General features: G+C 56.5%; 11 protein-coding genes across 11 annotated transcripts; 4 read left to right on the top strand and 7 right to left on the bottom strand.

The window, feature by feature from the left end:
• Positions 1-1,097: 1,097 nt before the first annotated feature.
• DCS_04051 (uncharacterized protein) lies at positions 1,098-1,874 on the top strand (the record flags this gene model as incomplete). The annotated part of the gene is made up of 2 exons (XM_040801363.1): positions 1,098-1,301; positions 1,356-1,874. 2 exons carry the CDS (start codon positions 1,098-1,100, stop codon positions 1,872-1,874), a joined length of 723 nt encoding a protein of 240 aa, XP_040656396.1.
• A 1,417-nt stretch (positions 1,875-3,291) lies between these two features.
• Positions 3,292-3,918, top strand: DCS_04050 (uncharacterized protein; the record flags this gene model as incomplete). Its single annotated transcript, XM_040801362.1, has 1 exon — positions 3,292-3,918. The coding sequence occupies one exon, from the start codon at positions 3,292-3,294 to the stop codon at positions 3,916-3,918; it is 627 nt and encodes a 208-aa protein (XP_040656395.1).
• Positions 3,919-4,897: 979 nt separating this feature from the next.
• On the bottom strand, positions 4,898-5,239 carry DCS_04049 (uncharacterized protein; the record flags this gene model as incomplete). The annotated part of the gene is made up of 1 exon (XM_040801361.1): positions 4,898-5,239. The coding sequence occupies one exon, from the start codon at positions 5,237-5,239 to the stop codon at positions 4,898-4,900; it is 342 nt and encodes a 113-aa protein (XP_040656394.1).
• A 506-nt stretch (positions 5,240-5,745) lies between these two features.
• On the bottom strand, positions 5,746-7,380 carry DCS_04048 (uncharacterized protein; the record flags this gene model as incomplete). The annotated part of the gene is made up of 1 exon (XM_040801360.1): positions 5,746-7,380. One exon carries the CDS (start codon positions 7,378-7,380, stop codon positions 5,746-5,748), a length of 1,635 nt encoding a protein of 544 aa, XP_040656393.1.
• A 2,474-nt stretch (positions 7,381-9,854) lies between these two features.
• On the bottom strand, positions 9,855-10,514 carry DCS_04047 (uncharacterized protein; the record flags this gene model as incomplete). Its single annotated transcript, XM_040801359.1, has 1 exon — positions 9,855-10,514. One exon carries the CDS (start codon positions 10,512-10,514, stop codon positions 9,855-9,857), a length of 660 nt encoding a protein of 219 aa, XP_040656392.1.
• A 1,219-nt stretch (positions 10,515-11,733) lies between these two features.
• DCS_04046 (palmitoyltransferase PFA5) lies at positions 11,734-13,101 on the bottom strand (the record flags this gene model as incomplete). Its single annotated transcript, XM_040801358.1, has 3 exons — positions 11,734-12,392; positions 12,457-12,906; positions 12,984-13,101. The coding sequence occupies 3 exons, from the start codon at positions 13,099-13,101 to the stop codon at positions 11,734-11,736; spliced, it is 1,227 nt and encodes a 408-aa protein (XP_040656391.1).
• A 1,952-nt stretch (positions 13,102-15,053) lies between these two features.
• On the top strand, positions 15,054-15,548 carry DCS_04045 (uncharacterized protein; the record flags this gene model as incomplete). Its single annotated transcript, XM_040801357.1, has 1 exon — positions 15,054-15,548. The coding sequence occupies one exon, from the start codon at positions 15,054-15,056 to the stop codon at positions 15,546-15,548; it is 495 nt and encodes a 164-aa protein (XP_040656390.1).
• Positions 15,549-15,948: 400 nt separating this feature from the next.
• Positions 15,949-17,047, bottom strand: DCS_04044 (PQ loop repeat protein; the record flags this gene model as incomplete). Its single annotated transcript, XM_040801356.1, has 4 exons — positions 15,949-16,569; positions 16,626-16,829; positions 16,921-16,938; positions 17,003-17,047. 4 exons carry the CDS (start codon positions 17,045-17,047, stop codon positions 15,949-15,951), a joined length of 888 nt encoding a protein of 295 aa, XP_040656389.1.
• A 1,136-nt stretch (positions 17,048-18,183) lies between these two features.
• Positions 18,184-21,045, bottom strand: DCS_04043 (uncharacterized protein; the record flags this gene model as incomplete). The annotated part of the gene is made up of 3 exons (XM_040801355.1): positions 18,184-19,038; positions 19,162-19,544; positions 19,686-21,045. The coding sequence occupies 3 exons, from the start codon at positions 21,043-21,045 to the stop codon at positions 18,184-18,186; spliced, it is 2,598 nt and encodes an 865-aa protein (XP_040656388.1).
• A 275-nt stretch (positions 21,046-21,320) lies between these two features.
• DCS_04042 (uncharacterized protein) lies at positions 21,321-22,708 on the bottom strand (the record flags this gene model as incomplete). The annotated part of the gene is made up of 2 exons (XM_040801354.1): positions 21,321-21,830; positions 22,256-22,708. The coding sequence occupies 2 exons, from the start codon at positions 22,706-22,708 to the stop codon at positions 21,321-21,323; spliced, it is 963 nt and encodes a 320-aa protein (XP_040656387.1).
• A 588-nt stretch (positions 22,709-23,296) lies between these two features.
• DCS_04041 (uncharacterized protein) lies at positions 23,297-23,677 on the top strand (the record flags this gene model as incomplete). The annotated part of the gene is made up of 1 exon (XM_040801353.1): positions 23,297-23,677. One exon carries the CDS (start codon positions 23,297-23,299, stop codon positions 23,675-23,677), a length of 381 nt encoding a protein of 126 aa, XP_040656386.1.
• Positions 23,678-24,211: the final 534 nt, after the last annotated feature.

The following is a 24,211-nucleotide window of genomic DNA, read 5'->3' as shown; positions in this document are numbered from 1 at the left end:
TGCTTCCTGGATCGAGTCCCAAGAACATACAAGAAATCGCCGAGTTGCATCCACCTCGCTCTGAATGAAGTCGCAGCATTACGCGGTCCGGACAACTTGCAGGAAAGATGATAGGTATTTCTCGCAGGTGTTTGTCTGCACTTTTTTATTTGTTTACATGAATCTGCTCGGATTGGGACCTGAAAGCTTACCCTGCCCTGCGAGATCCTCGGCCCAACAGCCACCGCATCCCCACATGTCATCATGTGGCATTACACGCAAATTATTAATAGAATTCGGAAGATACTGTACATGCTTGTACGTATTACGGAATCCAGAGTACGGAGTAATCCGTACATAACATACTTATTCCGGACAGCGCATTTTAGGACGAACACGTATAAATGCTGCTGTTTCCCCGTGCCCACCATCCCTGCCGGTAAAAAGTAATCACAGAGCTGACGGTATCCGGCTGCCTCACTAGGCTTGATTCTAACGACTTCAAATTCCCACAATGGGTGATTGGAAAACATCCTGCGCCATTTGCGGCGTCGTATTCTCCCCGAATCTCATCGAGTTGGCGCGAACCCCGTCACTGGAAGGCACGTAGTTCAAGTGTCACAAAGTTCAGTCATGCCGAGGCAAACCTGACTCTGTTACACAGAGTCTGAGCTCGACGAGAGGTATTTCTACGACAGAGCCAAAATCTCCGAGCCTGACCTCCAATGGTTATCGGAAAACAACGCCTTGGGGCTGTGGCCAGAAGCATCGGGTGTTTGCAAGTCTGCAGCCTGGCATTCCAGACACTTTCGAATCAAATCTAATGACGTCTCAGGTCGTATCTGACAGGCAGATTTTTAGGGGGGGATTATGTGTGTCCGTCACGAATTTGACAGTTAGGTCGTCAGGCTAACTTCTATAGGGATCTGTGATACTCGTGGCTGACCGAAGCGGTGTGTTACGCTTCAACCCCTGTGATTGGATAACGCGTTGACCCTTGGCAGAGATTCCACCACACGTCCAGGAACTCGAACAGGATATCATAACGTATTATTTCTCTCTCAAGTCGCTGCAGTTTTGTGTCGTCATTGACTGATGTACACAGGTATCCATGCGTCATGGGAGGCGTCACCGTGTTTCCCTTCCACGAGGCCTGCTACGGACTTCTATCGCGTGCAATCAAGGGCACCATCGACAATGAATTAATATACTCTGCATTTGTTCGTCTATCCAATGAGTTTGAGACTTGGATGCTAGACATCGACTACGGTGACCCACCGCCGCGCGATAATCGAGATTGGATATCTGTACCCGGTACAGAGGTATTACACACCAACAGGGTCCTAAATAATTTAGTGCTTACAGCCTTTCTACAGTTGCTTGTAAAGAATCCAGCCGAAAGCATCGACATGTCTCCGTTCCTAGTCCAGCAAGCGCCGGCCGCCTTACCATGCTGCGAGGGGTGCGACTCCCTTTCCGACCCCTTTAACGAGCTCCCCATCGAGATACGACAACAGTTGATGGCACAGCTCCCGCTTTTAGACATTTCAGCTCTTAGACAAGCATCCAAGATTATGTTCGAGACTTTGCCGTCCAAGACAGTTTGGACCAGGGTCCTCACCGAAACCATGCCATGGCTCTGGGAGATGGATGACGTTTTGAGTCGGGGAGAACATCACCGCCTCGACCTGATTCAAACAATAAAGAAGCTACAGACCCAAACAGAGTATTCGTTTGACGGGATTAATCAATGTCTAACCCTTGCCAACCGTCGACGAGTGTGGTCTGTCTGCGAGCAGATTGCAGTGGAGTACAAGAAATTGAACTACCCGACATCGGCCGCCCGGAAATGGATCCCGAAAGGCGATGGCTGCTTTGAGCTGCTTTGTCGATAGTTCCTGGGGTTTTTTTTTTTTTTTTTTTTTTTTGAAAATTTACATCATCGATGATGAGCGAAATTCGCAGAACCTACCAGTGTTCTGCTCACATCCGAGGAATCTCCAGTTCGGGCTCACCTCCTTAAATTGTCGACTGTAATGACCAAGCTGCTTCTCCAACCGTTTGCCGGATCGCTTGATCTGACCATTTAAGACAGAGAGATTGCCAACAAAGATTCAAATGGCAAATACGCTTCACGCCAGCATCATGGTGACTCTGCGGATGAAGGAATGACCTGTCTGCTTCAAGTAACCACTCAGCTCACAAAAGATGTTTTTTTATTTTTAAAATAAAAGTCTTTGCAGGCAGCTGAAATCACTCCGTGTGCCTTCAGGGGCTTCATATTTTGCAATGATGCTCCCATGAGCTTCTTACGAAAGATTTGAAGACATTCGCCCATGTTTTGTGGGTGTATCATTCTGCTCTTCCCCAATAGGGAATTATCCGCATGTGTTTTCAAGCCCTGAATCCTACCTCCTGAGGAGAGTCACATCCCGTTAGATGTCCGATATAGGCTACCATGCAGATGGCCAAAAATCAATGAAGATCGGCGACCAGTCGGAGAAATTCTAGATTCAAGCTATCCATCCTTCGTCCCAAAATAAAGTCAAAAGAGAGGGCCGTCCGCTATAGACTCGAAGTGCTGACCAACCCAAAACAAAATCTCAATACTTGAGATAACTTTTGTTCCAGGAGCATGTTTCATGACCTGTCTGATTCGCTCACCGTAATGCAGAACTGCGTGATGACTGCAGGGCCGAATGGGTTGTGATCGTCCAGCTCATCAGTGCCGTGGAATACAGCCGTCATAGCTGCTTCTCATCATTTGATGCCAAAGATAATAGTTTGGGTGCAATTGCGACCAAGTCTGCAGAGCCTTGCATTGCACTCTGACTTGCTTGCCAAGTTCCAACGGACAGCACCTAATGCGCATTTAACTCCCTATGTCGACAGGAGGAATTTCGGTGTGAATACGCTAGGGACTGCTTGTATATTTGTCTGTATCAGCCGATATTGCATGGAATGGTGGGCATTTGCTTCTCCATCACCAGTCTGAGAAAGTGCCCGAGGGGCTCAAACAATGGAAGAATGCTGACGCTTCCCGCGTCGCAGAGGATGCTATCGAGTCAACAGAAATCCAAACTCTTTCCATACTAGTGTTTTATCTTGACTCATCATTTTAGAAAGTTCCTGATGGGGATCAGATTGAATACAAAAGGCCACCGCTTTTCACTGATCTCGGGATAAAATCTGGCCAAGACATCACTCATCCTCACCACTCATCACTCATCGTTCATTGGGCTTCACGCTTCACGTTTCATACATACACACCACCATAAACAATCAGTAACGAAAAAAAGACAGAAAATTACAATGAAGATCACATCCGCCATCATCTCTGCCCTCATTTCTGGCGCCCTCGCCGTGCCGCAGGCCGTCGTTGACTCAGACTCGGATCTTCGTGATTTGGAGGGCACAGCGGCGTCGGCGACAGAGGTTGGAAATGTCGACAGCGTTGGTTTTCTAGACAAAAGATACGTCGTTGTCAGCAATGGGGGCGCTCAGGTAGGCGCTCTGGAGGCGCGAGGCGGCGCGAAGACACAGGGGGCTACAAACGGCGCGGCAAAACAGCGAGGGAAAAAAGCGACACAAGCAAGGTCTCAAGGAGCGACCAAGGCTCAGGGAAAGGCCAGGACGCAGGGAAAGGCCAGGACGCAGGGAAAGGCCAGGACGCAGGGAAAGGCCAGGACGCAGGGAAAGGCCAGGACGCAGGGAAAGGCCAGGACGCAGGGAAAGGCCAGGACGCAGGGAAAGGCCAGGACGCAGGGAAAGGCCAGGACGCAGGGACAGACCAAGGCCCAGGGAAAGACTCAGGGGAAAACACAAGGAAAAACCCAGGGACGGGGCAATGCCAACAAAGCCACCAACAACAAGGCGGGGCAGACGAAAGAAGAGCAGCCACGAGTGACGAGCTCCTTTGATGCTCCCGGAGTCGTCTAGACTGACGTGCAAGTAGAGTAGTGGCAAGGGGAAACTGGCACTCGCCCTGGTGGCGCCCGTTGCCCTTTTCCTTGCCACTCCAATTTCATTATCTAAAATAGATCTTCGGTCAAGCTGAAGTTGGATCAAACCATTGATGCATGTTTGTCAGGTGATGCTGTCTTGTTTCATGCCTCGATGGGGTATTTCCTATCCGAGGAAGGATACCCCTGGAACTCGAAGGGGGCAGGGTATACAGATATTGCGACCTTAGCCCTGCTGGAACATGAGCCGCGCCACTGAAAACATTATGAAGCATGTTCCTTGCATATAATAATCGGCACAGGTAGTTTTATCATTTTAGTACATTCCGCGCTCACGGGACCATCTCTGGGGTCTGGCAGCAGAATGTAAATAGCTAGTTGATGTTGGAAATTGGGTATGGCGACTTGCCGCCTGGATGCAACCGAGAGAGGCTATACGTGCACGACACCGAGAAAAGGAAGGCCAGAAAGGGCCGTTTCCAGCCTAGCACTTACGGTCGACATACCTATCTACCTTGTACATTGGCTCCTACAGGTACGCACATGTGCAAAAGCATTTCTGAAGTTGAACATGTGCGGCTATGAGACATCTCATAATGCCATGTAATGGAAAATCAACATAGCACCAAGGTGACGGAAACATTGCCAAAGGTTGCATTTCCAAACTTCTATTGTCTATTGCTCTTTTCCAAGACCCCCCAAACCTAACTCGGTGCAACAGAAAACCCAATCTAAATTTCGTACCTATTCCCCCAGTTTTCAAGTCCGGGTGCGCGGTTTGGACGGCGTAGGGTATATCGTTCCAGCAATGTTCATTTTCAGTCATTCAATTCGTTACTTTCGTCCCGGGCAGGCAGCTTCCATGTTCCTGTGCCAACACACGGTGGTAGACAAATGAAGACGCATCTCGCCTGAGATCGGCCCTGTCTTGGCGTGCGACGACAGGGTTCCAGTCGCTACTGCCATTCAATGTCATACCACAAACGGCACGCATCCTCAAAGCAGTCTTTAAGGACAAAAAGTTCAGCATCCTCGGTTATGGGCAGGAGCGCATCGTCGAATACTCGGCGCACGGCGCGGCTCCACGTGGCAAGGAGGAACATCAAGGCCTTGATGGTGGCGGTCGTAATATTGGCGAAGCTTGTCTTGCTCAGAATGGTGACAATGGCGTTGCCAACACTTATCAGCTTGGTTTTATCCGAGTACCGCACGTCGAAGATGCGTGTCAAGTCGTCGATTGTTTCCTTGAGACTCTCGTCGCCCGTGCTGGGATTGGCGGAGTTTGGGGAGCAATTCATGGTGCCGTACAGGACAAGTCCTGACTTCCGACAACAACGATGTGGAAATGTCGGCGTCCAAGTGAAGGAAAATGTAACAAGAAGTGCAAGTCGAGATGAAACGATGACTTCGGTGCCGGTTCAAGACAGGGTAAAGGAGGAGGATTCTGGGCCAGAAGGTCTTCAACTTGACAAGGAGCGGAGCCTGCAAACGTGTCGGGAGTTCTTCTCTGCAAAGTATAATGCACATATTCGGTCAGCTTCGAGCTAAGGCGCCGACAGGCATATCCGGTTGCCTGCCTGCAAGACTGACCAATCCACTTCGCAATTCTTCGGATGCATAGTGACCATCATCGACGGCCCCAATCCGCAGTCGTAGGTCGAGCGACGGGGAATCCTTCTGGACTGGCCCGGTTCGTGTTTCGCGCTTTGGCCGTGGCAGATGGTGAGGACGCAACGGCCGGCACGGCCTAAACGCGCCTTGCATTTCATCGACTTGAACATGAACCTCCTTCATGGCTGGCTTTTCAGCTGATGTACACTTCGTCGGCGCTCTTGAGCGACGACGTGGCCGCACTGGCCGCGCGCGGGTAGCTCTGATGCTGATTAGACTCGCCCGCCTCGACGACGACGCTCATGACCGTGTCCATGTGAATCGCCGTGGACCTCAGCGATGCTCGGCTCGTGTTTCGCGGCTCCTGTCGCGGCCAGTGTTCCGTTCGCCGCCTACCATTTCGCAGACGATGCCAAAAGCAAGGGCGATCGACGGGGTCCTCCCGTGCAGGCGCGGCACGTCCGCCCTCGATCCAGACGAGGTTGCCGAATTGGCGCGACTTGGGCGTCTGCAGAAAGGCAAAGGTTTTGACGCCCGTATCCTCGGAACCGAGGTCCTCGGCGAGGCCGAAGATGAGCACGTTGCGGGTCGAGCCGAAGAGCAAGCAGTCAAAAAAGCCATTGAAGGCAATCATGGCACCTGCAAAGTAAAAGAAGCCCAATGGCAGCTTCTGGCCGGCCATGGTAGCGATGCGGCCAAAGGCTAGGGGCATGGTACAGGCGACGTAGATGGCAGGGTAGATGAGGAAGGCCGTCTTGTGCGTCAAGACGGCCTCGCCGTCGGGGTCGACCGTCTTGCGGGCCCGGGTCCGCGGTCGGCGCAGGGAGATGAAGGTGGTGACGTAGAGGGCCGAGGTGATGGTGAGCGCGAGGATGATGAACAAGTAGTGGGTGGCGAGACGGAGATTTTCGTACTCCTTGTTCATCGAGCACTGACAAACGCTTAGCTGCGGTCCCCGGACGGGTCGGACGGGAAGACCAAGACATACCCAGGCGCCCACGCGGACGTAGAAGCCGCCGTGTTCCTCACCATTCCGCGTCAGGGCAACGGGTAGAAGGGACACGAGGTAGACGAAGAGCCAGATGGCGACGACGGAAAGGTACAGAAATCTCTGGCGCGGACGGCGCTTCTCGACGACGGACATGTAGGTGTGAATGGCAATGCTCATGATGAACATGCTGCTCGCCAAGTTGCCCGTCGAGACGAAGAAGCCCTGGCTCCAGCAAGTCGAGGTGCCGACGAGGATGCCGTCGCGGCGCAGCCAGATGGCGTTGAGCAGAAATGCCAGGCTCTGGTGCATGTCGGCGAGGAAGAGGTTATAGATCAAGACGAGGAACTGGTTCGGCGGCTTCCTGACCGGCTGCGAGCGAAGGACGGCACCCGACGACGGGAGGTCCGAAGCGGCGTCATCCTGGTCTCCATCTCGCGGGGGACCCTTGAAGATGCCGTCGATGCCGAGGGTGAATTCCGTCGTCGGCTGAGGCGGTGAGGCGGGCACTTGGGGGGAGGGTGGTGAAGGGTGCTCCTTGAGGAAGTAGCGCCAGGCGACGAGCTTGGTGGTGAGATAGACGAAGAGCGTCGCACAGGCGACGAAGGAGACGAGAGCGAGGACGGCGATGGCGATGAGGCCGCCGCGCAGGCTCGAGGGCAACGGGCTCAGCGACCGACTGTCGAGATTCAGTTTTTCCAAGGTCATTGTCAGGACGACGAGCTGCTTCCGTCCGGCTTGGACATGTCGACGGCTGGGAGGGAAGAAGAGGAGGGCACGGAGGAGGTGGCGGCATGAGACGAGCGGAAATCTGGGAGAAGAATCTGCCAAGGAGGACATCGGCAAGGGCGAGGGTGAGGAGACGAGAGTACGCAAGTAAGTACAGTACACATGCATACAGTACTGTGCGTGTACAACTACTTACTTACTTGCATGCAAGTAAGTGTACTGGTACATGCAGGTGTACACGATGTACGGAGTATCTGTAAGTACTTGCTTCTATATGGGAAGTGCTGTACGGAGTACATGTAGTTGTAATACTCTCAAGAACGCCGATTATTCCTGTACGAGTACGAAGTACGAAGTACATGCAGGTACCTTTGATGGAAGTGGGTTATGTGTAAGTACCTATACTGTAAGTGTACTCTGTCGAAGGTGCACAAAACGTGTAGCTGTACTCAGTACATGGACCCGATGTGACGGTGTACATGTAAGTACTTGTACGAGTCCGAGCACATGGGATATAACGTACGTAATTGAATATCGATGTACGCCGACACTTACAACCACATGTACTTGGTACAAGAACATGTACTTGTTCTGTACGGAGTACTTACATGCAAGTACACCTTTACTTACACTGTAAGTACGGAGTACTGTACTGTAGTCGTAAATACATGCATGCTTACAACTAAGCAAGTAATTACAAGTACTTGGTAGTAATAAAAGCAGAGGTAAATGCGCATGTACTTTGTTGTAAGTGCAAGTAGTTGTAAGTATGCTGCACTTACGGAGCACTGCATGGGCATATAAACATGCCGCCGGTACGTGACGGTGCTGCTGCACCCATCGGTGATTGTATCTAAATGCCCATGCCACCCGTGTAGGTGTAAGTAGAAGTGCACATGCTTGTCAACAAGTAAGTACACCTACACCGAATAGTCGACAAAGCCGAGCATACAAGCATGCAGGTACTTGTAGAAATCCTTCTCGGGAAGACATTTTCCATCGCACGGAGATGTGTGGGTGTGTTCCGAGTACCGACGGCCGTGACATCTGCCAGACCGTCAGTGAAGAAGACTCAAGTCCAGTAAGTACTTAATTACTAAGTACGGAGTACAACTAAGTAGCTTCTACAAGTATATTCCGAAGCTAGTCCCCATTTCTCCACCGGGCCGGCGGAAACTCGGAAGACCCCGCCAGGAAATTCCCTCGTCCCGCTCGAGCTTTCCATTGGTCCGCTCAGAGGTACCTTCCTTGGGGGAGCCCAGGATGCCGCAGGAGAGTGCAGATGTTCTGGAACGATGATGCTGAGTCGTGGCTGCCTCGTGGTTTTTGCGCTCGGACCTGCCGATGCGGCCCCATCGTTCGCTCGTTCGATGGCTGGTGGGAAGGTGTCGTCGTCCTCACAACGATGCAGGTGCGATGCAGGCCATCATGACAAGTGGTGAGGAAACGGGAACAGCCGCTCGCACCTGCCTACGGTACAAACGGACCGCTATTGGTTACTCGAATATTTACTTGTACTTGTACAGGTATACTTGTACAGGTACAACTACTTGCTTACAGTACATACCACGTACATGCAAGCAAGTACACTCACTATACATGTACTTGCTCGTACTTGCATGCACCCAACACGTAACTACCTCTACACCTACAGTACGATACACAAGTACATGTACTCCGTACTGTACTCCGTATATGCAGACCTATCCAGCACCCTTACAAGTACAAGTAGGCGCAGTAACACGTTAGAGCGCGGCTACGAGCACGAGTTGTGCACTGAGCAACGTGCCATCAGCAAATGCCATATTTTCTAGAGAACTGCACATGCGGTTTGGTGTGCATCGATGGTGTGCTTGTGCGTACTGAGCTATGAGCTGCATGCCAGAGTGTACGCAAGCAGCGGCACGCATGGGTACTCGGCTGAGCACACCAACTCGAATTGCTCATACCCCGACTCAGTACTCTGTGCCAGTAAAGTGTCCTGTACTTCATAATGCCACCAGCAGGCACGGAATGCTACGGGGAATATGTAAAGCATTTCGAGCACTTGCCGTGCTGGCACACATGGTGTTCGAGGAATGCCTGGATGCTACTCATACTTAAGTACAGTATGCATGCAGGCAGGTGTACAAGGAATCAAGGATGCAGTACTTGGGATTGCAAGTGCAGTAAGTATGCAGTACTTGCTCCATACCAGTACATGTACACCGAAAGTAAGTACAAGTACTCGTAAAGCGTACATGTACAGGTAAACCGTACAGTGCATATACCTACCTACCTGTACTCCATATGCAGATACTTGTTCACCACTACTCCGTACCTACTTAAGTAAGTACTAACTTACTTACAGTACTTGTACTTGTTGTACTTGTACATGTACTTACATGTACAAGTACTGAAGTATACTTTCGAGCCCCGTCGTATGAATTGCCGAGAATTGAAGCCGGCTTCTCGTGCCGTGCGCCACGTTTCCAACGACAACCGACGAGACAAGAGCGAAAAAAAAAACTTCGACTTCGATTCTCTACTACTGAACTCCGTACCAATGCCCAAATCCATGTACAACTAAACAAAAAAGGGGGGTTCTACTGTACTCCGTACTTGTCCTGCTGTTCCTCCTCGGCGCGCGTCGTCGTCGTCTCGTCCGATTCCCGCGGCCCCTCCCGGTCCTGCTTCGAGCGAAAGGGCAAGCTGCGCAACCACATCCAAGTCTGCTGCTCGTCATCCGCTCGCCAGCCTTCGAAGCCGGTGCTGGTTGCGCCGCAGGTGTCCTCGAGCCACTGCTGCATCACCGACTCGGGGATTTCGTCGGTCGCGCGCTCGAAGCCGCCCGGGTAGCTGACGACGTCGTCGAGCGCCGCGCAAAACTCGTCCAAATTGCCGCCAAGCCGGAGCCGCACGTCAATGTCCTCGTCGCCTGCGTCATGTCGCACATGAGCCACGTGATATACAAGATTTAGCTTGGCAAACCAGAAGCGCTGCTGGGCCGCGTGGAAGCGCGCGTTGAACTCGTCGAGCGAGTCCTCCTCGGCCGTCAAGGAGCCCGTTGCCAAGCAGCCGTCGGCCCCCGTGGTCTGGCCCCCGGTCGTCGGCAATGCGCGCCAAGGGTGGATGTCCGTGAAAAGGTCGGCAATGGACCCGTCGTGGACCTCGGCACGGCAGTAATCCTCCCAAAAGTCCCACCACAGTTGGCAGTCGTCATCACCGGCACCTCGGAGCACCAGAGTGATGGGTGGTGAAGGCATTTGCAGTTGGAGTCGAGTCTTGCTTCCGACCCTGCGCTGTGCTGTACAAGTACTTGGCCTTCTCTCTGCACGAAGCGTATGGAGAGCGGACGAAGGGAGCCGAGATTGTATTGCCGTTCTCGTCTGTCACGTCGCGCAGCACGCAGCATGCGAGCCTTAATGTATACGAGCAAATGACGTCTGCTGCACGAGGAAGCTCCCGGCCTTTCTCAATGGCTCAAGGAAGAAATGCGATGGAAAGGGAGAGTTCGCGTCTTGTTCGGCGCACGGCGCCTGCATCCTGCCAGATTCACTGCAAGTCTGCTACTACTGCCTGCGGTGACGCAGGTCGACAACAGCAGGCACAAGGCACCTGAATCACGGCAACCTAACCATCCAACGGCCATGATTCGACTTCTCGCGTCCCGACCGATGCTTTCATTCCCTCACTCGCTCTCTCTCTTCTCTTCCCTCGTTCCTTCTTCATCCCTCTTCACTGCCCCCAACATGATCCATGTCCTGCATCGCGATACCCCGATGGACACTGGCGAGGCGCGAGGATACTCGGCGCAGTCCATACGACATACGACATACGACGCAGACTCGTTCATCCGTCAAGGGTCGTCACTTTAGGATTGCTGCCAAGGTCCGGACGGATCCACCGCTTCTTTGGCACAATCGCGCGAGACGGCGACAATGAACTTTGGACTCGAGAGCAACAGGCATCGGCCAATCCGACTACGTGGTATTTACGGTTTCTTTCACGCAATTGCGTGGGACGGCAACAGTGAACTTTGAAGTCGGAATCAGTAGCGAACTTTGAACTCAAGATCAATAGGCAGCGATGGTGCGATTACGTGGCATTCATTGTTTCTTTCACGCAAATCGCGTGGGGCGACAACGGTGAACTTTGAACTCGAGATCAACAGGCAGCGATTACGAGGGGAAATCATTGACTGCGCCTGGCTAGCAGGTCATGGACCGGGTGGCGCGAGAAAAGAATGATGGTTCCTCGAGGGGAGCCTACGGCTGCCGTAACGGCGCATGCATGTTGCGAACAAAACAAAAGGGGACAGGCCATGGTGAAAAGGAACAAGGAATGAATATTCTGGGAACAAAGTGGCATGAAAGATGCTCAGCGCTACATGAAACCAGAAATGATTCGCCGCCGGGAGCTGCGAGTCCAATGCATCAGCTTGCGGGGACGACGTCGGCCGAATCCAATGGCAGGTGCTTATTGCTATTGCCCCGATCCGGGCTCCGCCGTCTCGCTCGGTCGCGGCCCGTCAGCAGGAAGATCGGGGACGGCGTATCGCGCCCTCAGGGCTGGAAGCAGGCGGCCGAGCTCGTAGTCGCTCTCCATCCCATCGTGGTCGCAGCAGGGGGAGTGCTTCATGGGCAGCAGCCACTCGAGGACGTTGCTGCCCATGACGGATTTCCAGTTGCGCCAGAATCCCAGGTCCCACGGATTCTCTCTCGGTTCGGCCGGTACGATGGCGAACAGGCGGGTGGCCTGCCGGTCTCTCGACGACGGCTCTAGCCCATCCGTGGCGGCGCCGTCGGCGGCCTGCGGCGTCGGCTGCAGCGGGTAGACGATGGTGGCATACGCGTCGGTCAGGGGTGTATCTCGAGGGATGCGCAGGGCGAGGTGCAAGGTGTGGCGTCGGCGGAGAACGTCAATGTTGGTCATGTTGGTGACGACGTATCGGGCCGAGGTGAGGACCATGGCGAAGGTGAAGAGTCCAAAGAAGGCGGCGATGACGAGGACGGCGACGACCCAGCCGTCGGGCGTCGTGCGGCCGTCGTCGATCTGCTGCTGGAGACAGTAGGCGGCCGTGGCCACGCTGACGGCGCAGAGGCAGGTCGTGTAGAAGACGAACTGGCTGAAGAAGTTGAAGGCTGGAAACCATGGGCCTCGGTCAGTCGACTGGTCGATCCGCCGTCGCCGCCGCGCGCTACTCACACGTCTCCGAGACCATGCCGCCGACCCAGGGGCACAGGTGATCCATCTTGCGGACGCAGCGGCCGAGTTCGCTCGAGTGATGGGCCCGATCGGGTTTCCACTGGGCGCAGTCGGAGCACCACTTGGGACGGCCATCGGCCTCGCAGACGAAGACATCCTTGCTATAGAATTGCTCGAGGCCGGGGCTGTCGAGGCTCGGATCGGGTGGGACCCAGGCGGCTTCCGCGTCGTCGCGAGACCTCCTCCAACGCCTCCCTTTTCCCTGTCCTTTTCTTTTTCCCTTTTCGTTTGGCTCGCCTTCGTCGAGTAGGGGGACGAGCCCGGGGTCGAGTTGGATGGTGAAGAGAGTCCGCAGGTACGCCGCTAGGGTCAGGAGGAAGAAGAGGAAGAAGAGGAAGAGCAGGGCGGCGACGATGGCGGATTGACCCTTTTCCCGGTACAGGTACTGGACTGCATCGTCGAAACTCTCCATGAGCGATTGGCCTCCTCGGGCCAGGCGCCCAGCAGGGGGGGGGGGATGGACATACCGAGCAATCGGTAGACGACGGCGTAAATGGCGAGGCCAAAGACGGCGATGATGAATACGGGGATGATCCGTATGGTCCAACGAGTCGCAGCACGGTTGCTGTCGGTGATGCGCGCCATCGCAGCATCATGACCGACGTCAGCGCGTGTGAGGCTGCCGCAGAAGGCTGTCGTCGGATTGGGTTGGCCGTTGGAGTTGAAGGTGCAGTAATTAATTCGCCACGCAGAGAGAGTGGTGTCAACTGTTGAGGCTGCGACAGGGGAGGGGGTGGAGGCGGCTGTCCGAATAGCGAGCAGCGAGGCTACACGCACTGTGTTCCCGCACGGTACTAGTCCGTTTATAGGGACCAGGCCACTGCGTACAACTACTATTAATACGCATACAGTACGGAGTACACGTAAGCAGTTGCAGGTAAGTAGGCATTACTTACTTACTGTACCGTACAGTAGCGTGTTCGGAGTATTAATACTGTACAGCGTACGGAGTACTAATAATATATAATCCACATCAATTTTACATTTATACGTTTATTACCATGAATGCAACAAACCGTCCAGAACAAGGAGCACCAGCATCCTGCTTAGGCACGCGCCATCAGTTCGCCGGCTCTCGGGCCTCGACCGAACAAACAGTCTGCCTCACGTCGGAAGTAACAGGAATAATCCAGCTATTCCTGTCGCACATGTGCAAGAATAGCACGGATCAAACGTGCTTATGTTGACTCCGTGTAATTACTCCGTAGATCCAATTGGTATTAGTATGTGCGCTTATTCGCCACTAGACCGTGACAGGCCAGTTCGGACGGACTCATGCCTCCCGGTCGCCGATAGACCTCCTGGTACATCTGCAGGTACTTGCATGCAATACATGTACTGCCACCGCACAGTAAGTACTTACAGTAAGTACAGTACAGTATGCATACGCACATACTTAAGTACTTACAACTACATGTACTGCACAGAGTACAGTGTACAACCCTCACCCCTACACCTACCTACACTGAACACTTCTCCCGCAATGCAAGGGTCTTCACATGACGCCATCATCTGCTCGCTCGCCCAGCATGTTTGCCTTGCAGCCTGCAGACCAGGTGAGCCACCCGCTCGGTATCCAAAGGGTCACCGATGCTGCTATTCGGCGCCGTCCCTTTGCTCCTCCTGAACCCCTCAGCCAACCTCGGCGTGACGTGCAGATGGAAGCCAAGGCAGCCCGAAGAATGACGGCGGCCGCCATCACCGTCTCACGAATTGCTTCGACCAAGCATTGTCGCCTCCGTTCACGGATCAAGTAGGGGCAAACACAGGCGGCTGGAGAGTTCCAAATCACACCGCACAGTCGCCGTCGTTACAAGCCGATTAAGACTTCCTCCGCAAGGCAACAAAGGCCCTTCCTCCCCCCTCTCCCCGCTTTTCGCTGGCCAGTTTGCTTTCTCGCAAGGCGAGCACTCAGCCCCTTCTGCACCTCGCTCGCCCCGACCGTTCGGACGGCTAGGGCGTCGAAACCTCGTGGTCGTCAAGCCGGACCCCGAACCGCCCCCCTCCGTGCCCAATCTCGTCCATCGCATCACAAGCAGGCCTGTCAGCCTATTCGTCTCATCTAACCTTCCGGCCACGTGCGCTACAGTGACCCGTTGCCCGGCTCCGTGCCAAAACATCAGCCCCGTTGGAGAAGAAAAAAAGGGTCGGCCGTGGAAAGGATGAGTCGAACGGCGGTTCCCCCATCGCTCGGCCGGCCGCAGCTGGCTGTGGCGAAGCGATGGCCGACCATGGGATTGAAAAGTGAAGCGGCTGGCAAGAGAAGCAGCAGAAGCATCACCCCGCCATGCGGTGTTCCCGACCTGGGAAACACACGAGGCGAGAAACCCGCTCCCGTTTTAGGCTCATCACTGATGGCCGGAAAGCAGCCGTTGCCTCGTTGTGCGCTCCAGGTGACCCCAAAGATGCATTTTTGTCTTCCTCGTCCTCTTCTCGGGTGAGATGGGCCCCTGTTTATGTGCGCAGTTCTTACCGAACAAGCGGCCCCCTTTCGACGCCCCAAGCTCGATTGGCCTGCCGTCAGTCGCGCTCCGGAGATGGCTCTGGCTCGCTCTGGCTCCCTCCGTCGCTCCCTCTTGCGTTTTCGAGTGCTCAAGTTGCCACCCTCTCGGTCACGCTCCCCTGGCCGCCTCCTTCCACTTCAAGGGCATAGCCGTGGGCAAAACCTTGATGCGCCGTCGCCGAGATGGCGGTTGACGTTTGACGATAAAAGGAGCCGCATCTCCAGGCCATCCATTGTCCGTTTTCGAAGAGATCATCATCGAAGCAATATTCTCTTCTGTCTATCTCAAACCCTCATCGAGGCTTCAAGCTCCCCGACGGTCATCATCAACCATACCAACAATCCTTCCCAAGGCTTCGCCATGTGCCCCAGCCAGCGTACCCAGCAGCCGGCCGCTCGCCGGGTCCAGTACATGTGGATCTGCCACAACTGCGCCGGCGGTACCATGCTGTACGATACGACGCCCGCCTGCGTCTTTTGCGGCCACATTCGATGCGCCTACTGCGTCGTCAGCCGGGATTTGGTTTGACTACAGGGTCTGTTCCTGTCGTACTGGTAGGATCTTCCTCTTTCCGAGCACGAGTCGCGCGCCGCACAGTCTCCGACTGACCGTAATTCAAACAGGCGAGCAGCGCATGACGCTCGCGACTGAGCAGAGTTTGGCAGAGCTAGAGGCAATGTACCGAGAATCGGTTACGCCAACCGAATATCTCTCCTCGTAGCATCCATGTCTCTGCAAAGTGGAAGTCAGCGGGTTTGGGGCATCCACTTGCGGCGTGGGAAAGGTGTGCATGGATGTACATGGAAGGCTCAGGCCTCGCTAGATACTTGACAATGGCTGGCCCACATGTCTATACGCTCACTCGTTTCACTACATGGAAATACATACCTTGACGTCAAGCGAACTGTTCGATTCGATCCTTGCATCATCATGCCTCCGTTGACCTTTGCGCCTCGTCCTGGCCATTAACACCTCGCCTAGTGATGATCCTGGGCCGTAGAGACTCGGCAGAGGCAGAGGCAGTCCGAAATACCGACGTTGTTGAGGGCATGTCGTGCATGGCAATGACCGTGGGCGCTACTTCGACTTCTGGTCCGGGTTGGGCTGAATCGTCATCTGAGCGACGATCTTGAACGTGCTGGTGCCATGAAAACCACGTCTCCCTCAGCCAAGGCAGCAGGGAATACCAGGCGCCGCAGGCAAAGACGCCGAGCCACAGGACCAGCTCGGTCCCGTACACGGCCATGCCCAGCACATCGAGCTGCGGCTGGAAGAAGATGCTGACGAGGGAAAACAAATCCCCGGCAGCGTCGATGGCGACAAAGACAAAGGATACGCCGCGGACGGTACGGTGGAGGTAGATGTCCCAGTAATGCCGCAGGACGCCCAAGGCGAGCAGTAGGGCCGACAGGACAGCCATGAAGGTCAGGGGCCAGTTCACGGCGCGCGTCTTGAGGATGCGAAGACCCATGATGAGCGAAGCCTGTATGGCGCCCATGGCGAGGACGATCGGCGCGACGGCCAAGAGCGAGCGTGCGACGGACCATCCCTATCCTTTGTCAGCCGAGCGCGCCGGGAGGGGTTGAGGGCGATGACGATCGATACCCTCTGGTAGTGACGGCACTGCATCCAGGTGGCGAGGCTCAGGAATGTCAGTATCTGAGGCTGGATGCGCAGCGCAATATTAAACTCCTCGACGATGTTGTAGACGCCGAGCGGGACGCCGGCGCAGGCCCAGAGCATCATCATGGACGGCTGGAGGCCGACGGCATGATGTCGACGGTAGTTGACGACGATTTGCGGAATCAACTACGCATGCGCGGCCGTGAGTCAGATAGCGGCCAAGCGAGTAGGGAGGGCACCCTCCGTCGTGAAGTGAAAGGTGGCGATGCCAACGAACCTGCACCGACCAGCAGACCTAAGGGAACGAATGAGCCGACCGACGGCTGCCGGACAGGGACGGAGAGACCAGCGTGCCATACCGCTCCGAGGATGCCGAGGATGTTGGCTGCCACGGGTAAGTCCATGCAGGCAGCATCCGAGGAGAGATTTCGTTGGCGTTGTCGTGAAGCCCTGGCAAGATGAAAGGAAAAGGACGCCTGACGATGGCGGCAGTGTTGACTGCTGGAATGGATGGGTGGTAATAGAGCAGAGGCAGACGAATACAGTGGGGTGGCAAAAATGTCGATTCAACTTGTAGGAGTAGTGCTACCAAAACTGACTCGTCATTTTTGTCAAGTGACTGTAGTACTCTCTCCGTACGGAACTAACAACAGCACTAATCCTCCGTACTTTGTAGGTACGAAAACGTTGCTTCAGTTAGGCTCGCTTCCAGTTCCAGCAAGGAAAGGGTCTACTGTAAAGGTGCTACAGACTACTAGGTATGTACTATAATTTCCACGCAATACAATACACCAACCATCACGGAGTGCTCGGTGCTGCACGGCATCGAGCTGTAATGTGCATGTGCATTAATTAAATACTTGCCTACTAAGATTAAGCGCACATGTATTATATTCACTCCGTTTGTGTACCTCAATAGCTCCAGCAACGTCTATTCACTCCGTTTGTGTACCTAAATAGCTCCAGCAACGTCCAACGCGCACGCACATCGGCAGAGGTTGCAACATCCAGGTGCCCCCTATCGTGTGGCAGTTCTTCAGCAATAACAGGCGTCCGAGGGGCAGTTGAGGGCATACCCCGTTCGCTCATGGGACGTACGTCCGCACATGCGCACCGATAGTATATACCATCGACGAAAGTCATGGCGAGCCCGAGGAAGCGAGACGGCAAAAGGCGCTCACGGTTGGCGAGGACAGAAAGGTCGACACTCGACATCAAGGCATGAAATTCAACTTCCCAACGCACACGTTCCAGCATCTAACAGCGCAAAAACCCACACCAAGATCGAAAGAGGATATGGAAGAACAAAAAGGTTCCGTCATCTACATGCCCATCGCCGTTCGCCTGGACGCCAGCATACCGGCCAACCGTCCATCCATTTCCCAGGGACAGCCGACCTCGCCGTCGCTGCAAACAAACCAAGTACAGCACACCATCAAAGGCATCCATCGCACCCTCCATCTCGACCGAGATGGGCGTCGGGGGCGGTGCCGAGCCGCCTGCACGACACGCATACGGTCCGTGCCGCCTCCCCCCTTCGCTACTCGCCCTTCGACACGATTCGAATCCTGGCGATGGGCGCCTTGGGCGGTGTCGAAGCCGAGACAAGGCTGTCGTTGTCGGCCGATGGCTTCGTTTTCGCCTTTGCCAGCACCTTCACCTTCGGCTTCGCCACCGGTTTCGCCTTCACCATGACCTTGGCCTTTGCCTTTGTCCTCTCGTCACCCTTGGCGACGATGGTGAGGCTCGAGGCCCTCGACGAGGCCTGCGACGGGATCCGCACCTGCTTCCTGCCGGAGCGACCGTACTTTGCGAGCACCTTCTTGGCGCCCTTCTTGCCCGCGCCCGCCTTGGCCTGGCTTCCGAGCCCTGCCTTCTTCGCGCCGACGGTGATGGTCGTCATGCCCTTCTTGATGGCCGTCGCGGCACCCTTGGCGGCCTTGACGCCGGCGCTCGAGATGGACCGCTTGACGCCCGTCGCCGGCTGGATCTTGCGCTTCTTGGCCTTGGCCGCGGCCGTGTCCTCGTCGCCGAGGAGCTCCTTGAGCTTGCGCTTCCCGGCCTTGACCGTCGCCTTGACGACGTTCTTGAGGTCCGCCTTGGGCGCCTTGGGCTCGCGCGTCTTGGGGCCGAGGACGCCGCGGCAGTTGGGCTCGCCGCAGAGGCAGCGCTGGACGTTCTTGGAGGAGAAGGGGTCGAAGTTGTAGTCGTAGGTGAGCTCGTCGCCCGTCATGATGGGCCGGTCGCCGGCGAAGAGGGCCATCCGCGGCTGCCCTGAGACGATCCATTTAATCATCCGGCAGTTGGGGTTGCAGCTGTGGTTGACGAAGCGGGCGATGCTACCCGTGGTGGCGTCGATGATCATGTTCTGGTCGAAGCTCATGAGGTAGTAGCACTGCGCCGTCCGTTAGCTTCCTCGACGGCGCCGGGGCGTTGGCTCGGCAAAGAGTGACGGTGGAGAGGGGGCACGGCGGATGGGGAGGGAAAGCAAGGGTTCGGGAAAGGAGGGTTCGCGGACCTCGTTGTCCTTGTAGACTTCGTTCATGCGGCGCTCGCACTCGACCTCGGTGATGATCTCGCCCGTGTACTCCATGATGATCTGGTTCGGCTTGAAGCAGCGGTTGCTGCGGACGCCGTGGCCGCGGTCCGACGTCTTGATGACCTCGACGCCGATGCGGTACTTGCCGCCCTTGGACCGCCTCGCGGCGAGGTCGGCAAAGGCGCGGTTGTGGCAGTGGAGGCTGCCGACGTTGCAGTTGGTGCTGTCGCACTCGTAGAGCATGATGCGGTTCTGGCAGCTCTCGCCGCAGCCGTCGTCGGGGGTGCAGACGCACTTGCTCTGGTAGTCGTGCAGGTGCGGCAGCTTGCGCCAGTACTCCTTGGAGTCGCCGATGAAGCGATCTGCGCCGTCCGGTCAGCGGGTTGACGGGGGCGGTGCAAGGGGATGGGAGAAAGGAAGGGGAGAGGAGAAGGGAAGGGGAGAGGAGAAGGGAAGGGGAGAGGAGAAGGGAAGGGGAAGGGTGGGAAGGGGGGGGAACGCACTCCTCGTCATCTTCTTCCACTCGTCCGGCTTCGGCTGGCCAGGGGGCATGGGGTTGCAGACTTGGTAGGGAAGCTTGAAGTCGCGGCCGGCGATGAGGGTGCGGAGGCCGGTGTAGATGGGGAGGGGCATCGTCTTGTTGGTGCAGGGGCCGGGCGCGAGCTCGGCGAGCTGGGCGAGATTCTTCTTCTCGGCCACGGTGAGGCCCTTGGTGACGTCGCGGGGCGTGTCCTGGCCGGCGTAGAGCCCCTTGACGAGGTAGCTCTTGACCCGTCGCGTCCTGATGTTCGTGATGGGCTCCGACGCTTGCCGTTCGGCTTCCGGCTCGGAGACGGGTGCCGCAGGCTTTGTCGTGGACTTTGTCGCGGACTTTGGTGTGGGCTTCGTCGCGGACTTGGATGCGGCCTTGGATGATGTCTTGGGCGTGGCCTTGGATGGCGTGGTCTTGGATAGTGTGGCCTTGGACGGCGTGGCTTTGGTGGACGGTGCAGCCTTGGTGGATGCGGCGGCCTTGGCCGTATTCTCGTCGGCTGCCGCCTCGGCCTTTGTCTTCTTGCGCGGCGGCGGCGGCGGCGGCGGCGGCGGAGGGTTGTTGGGGTCGACGAATTTGCCATTGGACCATACGGTATGGATGACGGGCCTGTCGTCGATGCCGGTGAACTCGTTTGTGTCCTGGAGGCGGCGCAGCTCGCGCGTCATCTTGGCGACGCCGCTATCGACGGCCTTGCGGCCCTTGCTGCCCATGCTCGAGAGCTTGGCGCCGAGGGAGGCGAAGGAGGAGATGGCGGGACGGGAGCCGGAGGGGACGCCTTCGTTCGGGCCATCCTTTGTTGTCTGGCGGCGGGTGCGCGGGGGCATGCTGAGGCGCTCGGGGGACCAGGCGAGGTTCAATGCGTCGATGCCGGCCTTGAGGGCGCTGTCCTCGTTCGGCGCCGTCGGGGGCGTGCGGGAGGCGACCTCGATGCTGCCGACGAGGGTGTCGCCCGAGATGGTGCGGCGGCGCTTGCGATCCGAGACCTCGTCGCCCTTGGCACGCCGTTTCCCGTGGCCTTCGGTGCCGCTGAGGCGGGGAATGTTGTAGACGGGCGTCGAGACGCGTCGGCGCGAGGAACGGCGCGACGAGGACGAGACGGGCCTCGGGGCCGCGGCCGACAGGAGAGTGGCCTCGTCATCGTCGACTCGGGGCAAGGCCGGGGGCGCGTCGGCGGCGTCGTCGGCGACGGTGATGACATCGTGCTTGGACGAGTCCGAGTGCAGGCTGGCCGTGTCGGCGACGGTTGTGGGGGGCGTGGAGCTTGAGAAGGCGAAATTGGACGAGCTGTCGGTCGCCGAGAGGCAGAGGCTCTCGGCGAAGAGAGACATGCTGACTGGCAGGCGGGCGAGGTGAGGCGAGGCGAGGCGAGGCGAGGCGAGGCGAGGCGAGGCGAGGGGAGACGCGACGACGGCTAATTCGCGTACATGAGAAGGAGGCGTGATCGGAGCGAGCGACGGGACGAAAAAAGAAGGACGAAAAAGGAAATTAAAATGACGAGAATAGGGTGCCGAGGGGGGCTGCGTGGCCGTGGTGGGCGCGTTGCGCAGGCTCGTCGTGAGCGAAAGGAGGCGCGTTGGAAGCAAAAGTGGAAGGGAGTCGTCAATTATTGGTGGTGGTGAATGGTGGTGAGTGGTGCTTGGCGGTGGTGAGTGCGTGTGCGTACCCAGTTCGTGAGGCGTGAGTGGTTGTGAGTGGTCTTGGGGTGGTCTCGGGTCGTCGTCTTGACCGCTGGTGAGTGGCTGGCCGAGGACACGCTTAACCAGCGCTCGACCAGGGCAGAGAGGAGCAAGCAAGGAGCAACCCAGTCGTAGCTCGTGGGCGTGAAGCTACCGTCGAAGCTACCGTGCGGCCCTACGACCGAGGACGAAAGGCCAGCAGTCAAGGCAGCACGAGCAGCAACGATGAACAGAGCCGATGTCTCTGGGAGGGGGCGGCCCGCGAGGGGGGTGGCCGAGGATGTCGAGCAAGCGGGACGAAGAGGAGGCGGGGGGCGGCGAGATGCGGATGGCGAGACGAGGATGGCGAGACGAGGATGGCGAGACGCGGATGGCGAGACGCGGATGGCGAGACGAGGATGACGATGGCAGGTGGTCGATGCCCAGTGGCACAGGGACTAGCACAAGGGCTGAGCCCGACACGGGGCACTGGCACTGGCACCGGCACCGACGCTGGCACTGGTGCAGGTGTTCGATCGGTAGCAGGAAAGGCCGCTGTCGTTGATTTTCGTCGTCTGCGCACCGTGCAGCGTGCAATCAGAAATCTCCAATACGCACCCAGGTTGGTAACGGACGAGAGCGAGGGCAATGGCGTGAGAGAGCGACGGGTGAAAGCACGAGGGCAGGCCTGCAAAGGTAAGAGTGTGACGGTGACGGTGACGGTGACGGAGCGTCCGAGTGTGCGGGTGGGAGAATGGAAGAAAGAGAGACAGATCTAGATTTGGGGTATGCAAGGAAATACGTCTCGAGCGCGTGTGTAGGTACGGCGGGAACGGGGGTGCCGCGGTTTTTAAACAACTGGCCGCTACTAGCAAGCCAATACCACTGCAAGTACTCTTGCTTGCTGGCACTCCTTGTCCTCCTCGTCGTCCTCCACTTGCTTCGGCTTCTGCTCCTCGTCGTCCTTCGTCTTGTCCTCCCCTTGCTTCGACTCTGCTCCTCGTCCCTTGACTCTGCTCCTCGTCTTTCGACTCTGCTCCTCGTCTTTCGACTCTGCTCCTCCTCCTTCGACTCTGCTCCTTGTCTCTTGACTCTCCTCCTCGTCTTTCGACTCTGCTCCACCTCCTTCGACTCTGCTCCTCCTCCTTCGACTCTGCTCCTCCTCCTTCGACTCTGCTCCTCCTCCTTCGTCATCTGCTCTTCCCATGACCCTCCCCCTCCTCCTCCTCCTCCTCCTCCTCGTCCCCTCCTCCTCGTCCCCATCCTCTTCCATTCCATATCCTCTCTCCGACCAGCTTCGACTGGACAACACAGCTCGGCCAGTAGCGGTCGTCATCTTGTGCCCTCGTCGACTTCCTCTCCCCGAGCTGCAAGCCGAAGTGCCCAGGCTGGTTCTCCTCCACTTCACATACCGTCGGCTGCAAACAATCGTCATGTTTCACTCCTCCTTCGTCCTCTCGCCTCCCCCCTAGGCCCCTAATCCCTACCCCATCGAGCGTAGTGCACTTCGTCGCAATGCTGGCACTTGTCTCGCTGGCGTCAAGCACGATAAGTTCAAAAATATCCGATGCCGACGTCTCGAAAGCTTGGCTTCCACTTCAACCGTGAATGTGAAGGTGTGTAGCGTCATGACCCTTGACCCTGCCGCCAAACCTGCCATTTCGTGCTTTGCCATTTTGCAGCTCTCGGAATATACCCAACCGTGAGCACGTGAGCATCAACGTAGCATGCCATCTTCGGTTCTATGTTGCGCAAGCCCGGCGCGAGCAAAAGTTGACGCCGACCAAGACGGCCAACTCGTCGGTGGCTCGTCACCGATCGGTCGATGCACGAGCCATGCCCGTTTCCATGCTTCCTACCCACAGAGCCGATCCAGAAAGCCTCGCATTTCACTACCCCTGCATACTTGGCCATAACAGCCGATATGGCCACGACCCAGACCTACCAGCCTCACATGACCGTTGGCGGCGAAAGGGTGCCATTCATCTCTTCTGCTCGTCCATATCCCTCGCCGCCTGCCTTGACCGTTGCTCGCGGCGCCAGCTTTGCAATCCTCGACCCTTTCTCGACTGCGGCAGCTGGCCGTCATGACATGGCAAGCCGAGTTCCAACCAAGCCAACATCACTCCGACTCGAATCGTGCCCGAGTTCTCCTTCATCGGCTCCTTCGTCGCTCGCGTCTGCTTGCGGGGAACAGTGCGGCAAAGATGATCTCGTACCACCCAACGGAATCATCCATCATCGCTGCCAATTTCAGACGAACGGCGTCCACGACGAATCCAACGACGGCGGCACGGGTGAATGAATGCCTCGATGCCTCCCAGCCGACCTGTGCACCCATTCACAACATCAGTTGTCGGTTGAAAAAAACAAGGCGGCCATCGACAAGGCTCTGCTTCTGTTTACGAACGACATCGGTATCCTTGCCACAACCGACCCGCCTCGATGAATAAACACTGCTGGCTCGTCCGGATCCATACCGTGCATGAGCCAACAGGTCCTGCCTCTGCTCATCCTGTGACTATCCTGTGACACCTCCTTTCGCCTCTCGCGTTCGTCCTAGGCGATCTGGCCTCGCCACCCGCCCTCCATCTTCAGTACCTGCGAGCCACATCCGCCAGACGCAGTCTTCTTCGGGGGCACAAGAACCATGACCCTGGCCGGCTGCCATTCGGACATCATCCACTCGTAGGTAAGCCAATCCCTGGCTTGGGGCCCGGCAGAACGGAATAACGATGAATGGACACGCTCGGCGGAAATGCAAGCAAAACTGATGCCCATCTGTGAACAGGGGCATGAATTGTCAACCTAGCGGTCGAAATCAACATGCCGGCGAAGC

Source organism: Drechmeria coniospora, chromosome 02, assembly GCF_001625195.1.
Source record: "Drechmeria coniospora strain ARSEF 6962 chromosome 02, whole genome shotgun sequence".
Taxonomy (NCBI): Eukaryota; Fungi; Ascomycota; class Sordariomycetes; order Hypocreales; family Ophiocordycipitaceae; genus Drechmeria; species Drechmeria coniospora.
This window is presented reverse-complemented; position numbering and strand designations above follow the sequence as displayed.